The sequence below is a fragment of the Lucilia sericata genome, unplaced genomic scaffold (genome assembly GCF_015586225.1).
Source record: "Lucilia sericata isolate MDLA Ls3-8-SP2 unplaced genomic scaffold, ASM1558622v1 Contig000023F_arrow, whole genome shotgun sequence".
In the NCBI taxonomy this organism is placed as follows: domain Eukaryota; kingdom Metazoa; phylum Arthropoda; class Insecta; order Diptera; family Calliphoridae; genus Lucilia; species Lucilia sericata.
The window spans coordinates 838,739-848,257 of NW_023994061.1; the positions used below are offsets into that span (position 1 = coordinate 838,739).

Consider the following 9,519-nt stretch of genomic DNA (forward strand, 5'->3'; position numbering starts at 1 on the left):
GGGATATCTACGATGAGTTCAGTTCTAGATCAATTCTTTATCAGTTCTAGATCAGTTCTAGTTCAGTTCTAGTTCAGTTCTAGTTCAGTTCTAGTTCAGTTCTAGTCCAGTTCTAGTTCAGTTCTAGTCAGTCTAGTTCAGTTCTAGTTCAGTTCTAGTTCAGTTCTAGTTCAGTTCTAGTTCAGTTCTAGTTCAGTTCTAGTTCAGTTCTAGTTCAGTTCTAGTTCAGTTCTAGTTCAGTTCTAGTTCAGTAGTCTAGTTCTAGTCAGTTCTAGTTCAGTTCTGTTCAGTTCTAGTTTCAGTTCTAGTTCAGTTCTAGTTCAGTTCTTAGTTCAGTTCTAGTTCAGTTACTAGTTCAGTTCTAGTTCAGTTAGTTCAGTCGAGTTCAGTTTCTAGTTCAGTTCTATGCAGTTCTAGTTCATTCTAGTTCAGTTCTAGTTCAGGTTTCTAGTTCAGTTTCTAGTTCAGTTCTAGTTCAGTTCTAGTTCATCAGTTCTAGTTAAGGTTCTAGTTCATTCTAGTTCAGTTCTAGTTCAGTTCTAGTTTCAGTTAGTTTCTAGTTTCAGTTCTAGTTCAGTTCCTAGTTCAGTTCTAGTTCAGTTCTAGTTCAAGTTCTAGTTCAGTTCTAGTTCAGTTCTAGTTCAGTTCTAGTTCAGTCCTAGTTCAGTTCTAGTTCAGTTCTAGTTTCAGTTCTAGTTCAGTTCTAGTTCAGTTCTAGTTCAGTTCTAGTTCAGTTCTAGTTTCAGTTCTAGTTCAGTTCTAGTTCAAGGTTCTAGTGCTAGTTCAGTTCTAGTTCAGTTCTAGTTCAGTTCTAGTTCAGTTCTAGTTCAGTTCTAGTTCAGTTCTAGTTCAGTTCTAGTTCAGTTCTAGTTCAGTTCTAGTTCAGTTCTAGTTCAGTTCTAGTTCAGTTCTACTTCAGTTCTAGTTCAGTTCTTTCAGTTCTAGTTCGGTTCTAGTTCGGTTCTAGTTCGGTTCTAGTTCAGTTCTAGTTCAGTTCTAGTTCAGTTCTAGTTCAGTTCTAGTTCAGTTCTAGTTCAGTTCTAGTTCAGTTCTAGTTCAGTTCTAGTTCAGTTCTAGTTCAGTTCTAGTTCAGTTCTAGTTCAGTTCTAGTTCAGTTTCTAGTTCAGTTCTAGTTCAGTTCTAGTTCAGTTCTAGTTCAGTTCTAGTTCAGTTCTAGTTCAGTTCTAGTTCAGTTCTAGTTCAGTTCTAGTTCAGTTCTAGTTCAGTTCTAGTTCAGTTCTAGTTCAGTTCTAGTTCAGTTCTAGTTCAGTTCTAGTTCAGTTCTAGTTCAGTTCTAGTTCAGTTCTAGTTCAGTTCTAGTTCAGTTCTAGTTCAGTTCTAGTTCAGTTCTAGTTCAGTTCTAGTTCAGTTCTAGTTCAGTTCTAGTTCAGTTCTAGTTCAGTTCTAGTTCAGTTCTAGTTCAGTTCTAGTTCAGTTCTAGTTCAGTTCTAGTTCAGTTCTAGTTCAGTTCTAGTTCAGTTCTAGTTCAGTTCTAGTTCAGTTCTAGTTCAGTTCTAGTTCAGTTCTAGTTCAGTTCTAGTTCAGTTCTAGTTTAGTTCTAGTTCAGTTCTAATTCTAGTTCTAGTTCAGTTCTAGTTCTAGTTCAGTTCTAGTTCAGTTCTAGTTCAGTTCTAGTTCAGTTCTAGTTCTAGTTCAGTTCTAGTTCAGTTCTAGTTAAGTTCTAGTTCAGTTCTAGTTCAGTTCTAGTTCAGTTCTAGTTCAGTTCTAGTTCAGTTCTAGTTCAGTTCTAGTTCAGTTCTAGTTCAGTTCTAGTTCAGTTCTAGTTCAGTTCTAGTTCAGTTCTAGTTCAGTTTAGTGTAATTCTAGTTTAATTATAGACATAGTGTGCTGAATTTATGAACACTATGTTGGCTGAAACATAAAAAATTAACTATTATTTTTTTAATTCCATCAAATTTTGAATAAAACAAGCATTAATAAAACTTTGGCAACCCACATAGGTAACCAAAATAAACAAATACATGTATGTGTCTTAAGTCTTTTGTTTTTTTCGCACAAGCTTAATAGAAACTCATACACATGTACATATTCATATCCATAGACAGTAATTTTCTTGTTAATGCTTACTTTGCATTTTTCCAAGCATCACACATACCTTTCATAACATAAATTTTTCTTTATCTAATGTCAGGAATATGACATTGGATCATGCAATGCAATTATATGATGCGCAGTATCCATACGTCGTATGTGTGATAAAAATAAATTGCAACCATGACATGTTCTTGCCAACAACAAAAAACGAAAAACTTCAAATCTGAAAAAATAATAAAAATATTTAAAATGCCCTGACATGTTTAAACACCGCATAATTATATACTTATTCATTGATTAGAATAAAGAAAATACGTAATGAAAAAAAAAAAAAAAAAAAACAAATATCTTTAAAAACATACGCTTACATAAATATAAATTAAGAATACAATCTATCGATCATAAAAATAGACACAAACAAAAAAAAAAAAAAAAACACTTCAGATGCTGCTGATATACACTTGTTGTTGCCATTAAAATGTTCGCATCAATTCAAATTAATATGACACACGTTCCTCTTTTTGTAAAACTATACATATACTTAAATACACGTTTTCAATTGTAACTTTTAATCTTGGCACATGCCGTTGAATTAAACTTTAAGAGAATTCTAATATTAGTTTGCCACTTATTCATCCCGCCAACCGTTCTTCCGTTTTAGTTTAACAGTCCCCTAGTCTGTCTGTGTAAATAAATATGTTTACATCATTAAAATTTTTGAATTTACTTAAATATTGTTTTTTTTTTTTTTTTTTTGTTATTTTCAGCTTTCATAAAATATTGTAAAATATTCTAAAAATAAATATATTTATTAATTACATACATGCTCTAAACAATGGATGAGTTTAGACGTGACATCATCTACACATCTGTACCTGACTCTAAATTGCATATTTTTTCTAGGGTTTTGGCTTTTATTATCTAAGCATTTTAAACGACCTTGCGCTCGGTGTGGAAGGGGGTAAAATCATCATACAAAGCACATGTAACAGAAACTTCTAATCAAGCAACAATCATAGTTTTCTTACTAAATGTTCAAACGTTTATTCATCATTAATTGAATATACATATTAGTATGTAGTTTGTTGACTAGGGGGAGTTCTATATTTATAGAATCAAAGAAGGGTGTTATAATAGCGGAAATGTGTCTCCTTAATGCACTTCAAAATTTGCAAATGATTTTTTCAGTGTTTATGAGGTTTGTGGCTTAGATAGTAACATGATCTTGCTAGACTAATACAAATTGTTTTAAATAAATAAAACATATTATGTATCAATAACCAATACAAAATACCCCATAATTATAGAAATCCAAAGACATATTCCCATTCATATAAGTACGTTACATTTATATTATTTCTATTTTAATCAATGTCTAGCTACTTTATGCAAAAATCATACATCATCAAAATGCAAAAGAACAGCCTTTAGTTAAAACAAAAAATATGTAAAAATATTATTTTAAATATAAACTTTTATAATTTATTATTAAGCAGCAATTAATATTATTAATTGTATTTGCTAAATTATAATGTTTAAACATTTTCCCATACACTGTGCTGTAATAATTTGCAACAAAATTATATGCTAATAATGTAAAAACTGACAACTATAGATTATTTAATTGTTTGTATTTTTTCAGTGTTTATGAGGTTTGTGGCTTAGATAGTAACATGATCTTGCTAGACTAATACAAATTGTTTTAAATAAATAAAACATATTATGTATCAATAACCAATACAAAATACCCCATAATTATAGAAATCCAAAGACATATTCCCATTCATATAAGTACGTTACATTTATATTATTTCTATTTTAATCAATGTCTAGCTACTTTATGCAAAAATCATACATCATCAAAATGCAAAAGAACAGCCTTTAGTTAAAACAAAAAATATGTAAAAATATTATTTTAAATATAAACTTTTATAATTTATTATTAAGCAGCAATTAATATTATTAATTGTATTTGCTAAATTATAATGTTTAAACATTTTCCCATACACTGTGCTGTAATAATTTGCAACAAAATTATATGCTAATAATGTAAAAACTGACAACTATAGATTATTTAATTGTTTGTATTTAATAAACACTTTTACTGTCAGGTCAAAAGAGGAAGGCTGAATGGTGTAAGAATTTACATTTAAAATGAATGTCAGTAAGTACTTTCGAAGGGGATTGAAAAACATTTTGTGTTAGGGATTTTAATGAATGAAAACAAAATTGTTGTTACTTGAACCTAATTACAATAATGAAAACTGTAAGTGATGTAATTTAGCAGTATTCTTAAAAATATACAAATCCATAAGCACACCGCATGAGAGGGTAATCTGTTGTACGTATACTGGCTCGGGAACTTTGTCCTTTTGATTCCATCAGATTGTACCTGCGCTGTTTTTCAGGTTGAAATTAATACCTTCAGTATAGGTACAGGAAGCATTTGTTGAGAAGATGTGATTTAAGGAAAATTACAAACGGTCCTTGGAAGTAGCTGTTTCGCAGCGACATCAGAATCGAAACTCATAGAATGCTGAATATTAGAATATTATAAGAAACTTTATTCATAAACACTTATATAGTATGAGGGTGTATTAGGTTGGAATAAGTCTTATAGGACTGGGAGCAATATAGCAGAAATGGGGCCATTGTCCTACTATGACACATTGGTTTTAGCTCACGTTTCCATAATCTGGTAGACTTCATTGCACAAAAAAAGTAATATCTAATTTCTACAGGAAGTTCAGAATGATGCTTGGAATAAGTGATACCATGTCAACCAAGGTTCTGGAATCGTTGCTATATATTTCACCCATTGAAATATATATAAGATATGAAGGGGCACTTTAATAGCTTTAGACATCGACTCATCAATATTTACTGGACACATTGGAAGAATATACACAATCATGGGACGTGCCCGATCGCACACCGGACACGGAATATGTGGGGAACTTTGAAACACTGATCCCAGATTGAATGTCATGGTCAAGCGGAACATTAGAGCAAATACCCCCAGGAATCCGCTGCTATACGGATGGGTCTAAATTGGGGGACAAAGTGTGCCTGGTGTTCTATACTGAAGACCCAGAAACAGATATATTCCGCTGTTTACCTAATCATAACACCAGCTTCCAGTAGAAGTCCGAGCAATCATAGAATCCATCATTTATGGGCCGATCCTAAAAAAAGTTGGTAGAGAGTTATGACCGTTAAAGCTGTTTTTTGGAGGTCCCTTTGTCTGATGGCTAACCGAAAAAGTGGACCGATATTGCCCATTTTCAATACAAACCTTAGCAATAGGAAATATTTATGCAAAATTTTAACTGTCTAGCACCTCCCGTATGGTCCTTATCGTGATTTCAACAGACAGACGGACGGACATGGATAGATCGCCTTAGAATTTAATAAAGACCCAGAATATATATACTTTTATGGGTCTATGACCAATATTTCGATGTGTTACAAACGGAATGACAATAACAATATACCCCCATATTTTTTGATGGTGGATATAAAAATATGGCTGAGAGATACCCATAAGGCCTCTTGGAATAATAAAACCTACCCTTCGTTTCAAACATAAAGATCCTATGGGTGACCTTAACGAGAGGAGGACGAGAACGGACGGATATATGTAACATCCCTCTGAAACATTGATTAGAAAATTCTTAAGAATTACGTACAGGAAACAGAGTTTTTGAACATCCCCAGCAAAAAAATTTTGAAGTTGTTAAAGAAGAAGGGATATTTTCATGATTTCTTTAGTAAGTATTCTATTTAATGCGTTCTAAATACATGCCTAAATTCTAATAAATTTGTCATCAGTGAAGGCATGAAAAATGAACCCAAATTCACTCATGTAACTCCACTATAGGAATTGTAATATTTTACTGTAATTTGGTATTCTCTTAGGAGATTTAACGAAAACATGCATTTCATACAATAAAGATTAAAAATTACATTAATTTTTTATTAGATTTTTGTTAAAATTAGTAATATTAAGTCCATTAAAATTAGTAATATTAAGTCCATTAATAAGAGAAGGAAAAAACCAAGACTGCTTAAAGGATTTTAAAACACAATGGGTATTTTTCCTCTGCATGAATTTAAATCCAATCAAAATCAGTTAGTTATGTTTTATCTTATTCTATTTTTATCAATATCACGCAAAAAAATTATTTAAATATTGATAATTAAATCGAAATACCATTAATGAATTTTTAAATAAATATAGTGCACCAATGAAAATTCGCTTGAGAATCATCGAATATTCATTGGTTATAAGAACTCATTTAAATAACGAACTATTTTTGCAAATACGAACCCATGCATGCCAATGACACGCTAATGTTAAAATCATGCATGTTTCCCCTAAATATGAACCAGTTCATTATCAGTTCAACCCATGCATTTACTACTTTTCTTGCACGTCTTTTTTTGCTGGGTCGGACATTAATACATTCAGTGAATACTATATAAGGTTTTAATTTAACCTAAGTCTCATAAAAATCTTGATTTATTCAGAACTCATATGTCCTACATTGTAGTCTACAGTCGTTAAAGTTAAAATTTGACTTTGTTGGAGATACAATCCAAATATGACCAAATATTTAATTTCTAAAAGAGCGGAATATATCTCACACTGAGACAAATCAAAATGCTTATAAATGTTCCTGTATTTGTCTTTCTTTCTCTATTTCTCAATTAATACTTAACAGATCTACACTTAGTTTTATGGAGAGGCTTGTGTTCGATAGAATTACTTTATTAGTATTCCAAAAATTCTTTAAACTACCCATAACAGGTGTCCATCTCGAGACTCTGTTTGGAAGGGTGTTTGCAATACATATCACTCTTATCGACATATTTATGATTGTTGATTGTACTTTTGTATAAGTGGTAGGCGTAATTGTGACTGATAAAAGGGAATCACAAAATCAATTTACCTCCTTGTTTTTAATAATTTCCTATTAGGTATTCTATTTTATAATACATCTAAAAGCTTCTTAAATTAATATCTACTTCAAATAAATAAATTTTAAATTCTTAAGTAAAATCATTTTTCATTTTAGACTATTTATTAGGTTTTTGCTAATAAAAAGGAATTTATATTCATTTAATACAAATCATTTTTCTGCTGACAATGAAGACAATAATGATGACGATGATTATGATGATGTTATCAATATAATCTCGTTTAGCATATTGTATTCTAAGCTGGAGCATTATTAAATGTCTTCCTTGACCGCCCACTAAATACACCACCGCCACCACAAAAATAACAACAGGAACTAAGCACATACACATGAGTACAAAAGAAATAAACAACAAAAGAACTAAATTAGAAAATAAGACAAAAAGTAAATCAAGGTACATCAACAACAAACGATAAACCACCACAATAACAATTTCAAAATTCAAAGTGAATTTTATTTTTACAAAGTGAACAAGTAAGAAATTATAGTCGGGCGTGGCCGACCATATGATACCTTACACCAATTGCGAGTATTAAATATGATTAATTTCAATAATGAAGCATTTTTGTTAATCTTATATAGGTTCCAAATAATGTCTGTTCATGTACGGTTGTATGCTGACTAGGAGAAATAAAAAACCGATTTCAATAATTTTCAACAGCCTTCGTCATTGGATCCAGAGACCCTTTTTGACCCTTTTTTGACAAATTATATTCAAAATTGTGATCTGTTGCATGCACACAAGGTTTACACGGTCACAAAGACGGACATAGCATAATATGGACAAATATTTCTGAGTGTTACAAACATCACCACATTGTGCCGACTTTTGGATAGATAGGTCCGGTTGTATGGGGGCTAGGGCAAAAATTGGTCCGATCCTTATAAAATTTAATGTCGACATTTATGTTTATATAAAATCTATTTGTGGCAAATTTCATCGTGATACTAGTGTTTATAAATGAATTGTGGACATTTAAGTCATTTTCTGAAGGGGATTTTGTGTGGGGGATAGGGTCAAATAATGCCCGATTAATATGAAAATCGACAATGTTATTTATAATTATATCAAACTTAGTTGTGCCGATTTTTGGACAGACAGTAGTAAATTTGACAAAGTTATGAGCTAAAAGGCCCAAATCGGAAGGTCCGGTTATATGGGGGCTAGGGAAAAACTTGGGCCGATCCCTATAAAATTTATTGTTGGGAATTATGTCCATACAAAACTCATCGTGATACTAGTGTTTATAAGTGAATTGTGGACATTCAAGTCATTTTCTGAGGGGGACTTTGGGGGCTAGGGTCAAATAATGTCCGATCTTTACGAAAATCACTAGAATTATTAAGACATATATAAAACTAAATTTTTCCAATTTTTGTAGAGATAGTAGATCATTTAACATAATTATGAGGTCAAAAGCCCTATTCGGGGGGTCCGGTTGTATGGGGGCTAGGTGAAATAATGGACCGATTTCAACATAGCTTAATCGACTCAGGAAGTGATTCTGAGCCGATTGGTATACTTTAAGGGTGTTACAAACATTAGCACAAACGCATACTACCCTCCCCACTATAGTGGTATAGGTTATAATAAGAATATTCGACTAACGAGATTGGTATACAATATTCTTGAACGTTAAATATATTATTTGCAGAAACAGAGTGAAGAAATTCCAATTATCTAAGGTTGGTTGGTTGGTTGTAAAATCAATTCTGTTTGTAGAACAATTCTTGAGTTTGATGGTCCTCTTTAAGATTAATTAGTGACACAAAACCTGATTTGAAAGAGTACAAACACAATGAGAAACTCAATATACCGACTTTGTTTCACTACGGAGAATACAAATGTTATACCTAAACTCGCAGCTATGAGTTGAACATGAGATGCAACAAATGGCAACAATAATAATACTTAAAGTCAAGAAAACAACAAAATTGTAACTTCCTTAGAAAGCTTTAAACAATTTGAAGATGTGCAATGCAACATTTACAACAAATAACAACAATAATGACAACAAAATACGAGAAAAAAAGAATAGTTGCATAGAAGTACTATGAAACCATAAAATGTTGTTGTTATTACAGATCCACAGATGCTGGATGACGAGGAGGAGAACAATAACGATAATGATGATGGTGATGATCATGGGCACGATGATGACGACTGTGACGATGACCAAAACGACAACTTAACAATGACGACAACTACGATGATGATAACGTTGACGACCTTTAATGTTTGAGCATTTGCAACATCATCTGCATTAAAAGTCATAGACATTATTTGATGCAAGAAGGCCCATCATATGCAGCATTTGTTAAATTTTTTTTGCCATTTCTTTCTTTTCTTTTTTTTTTGCTGTAATGTGTATGAGTGTTTGGGGAGTATGTATGTTTTAGTTGTTGGCGTGTTGTAGCTTTTGTTGTTGAGACCAAAAACAGCCATAACATTACATGCCCATCTTCATGTTGATCAAGTACT

General features: G+C 31.8%; 1 protein-coding gene across 1 annotated transcript in view; it reads left to right on the forward strand.

Annotated features, from left to right (window-relative positions):
- Window positions 1-9,280, forward strand: part of LOC119609382 — a 53,108-nt gene extending 43,828 nt beyond the window's left edge. The window contains exon 4 of the mRNA XM_037964138.1: window positions 9,123-9,280. Within this exon, the coding sequence (XP_037820066.1) occupies window positions 9,123-9,280 (158 nt within the window). The remainder of the gene's footprint in view (window positions 1-9,122) is intronic.
- The last annotated feature ends 239 nt before the right edge of the window (window positions 9,281-9,519 follow it).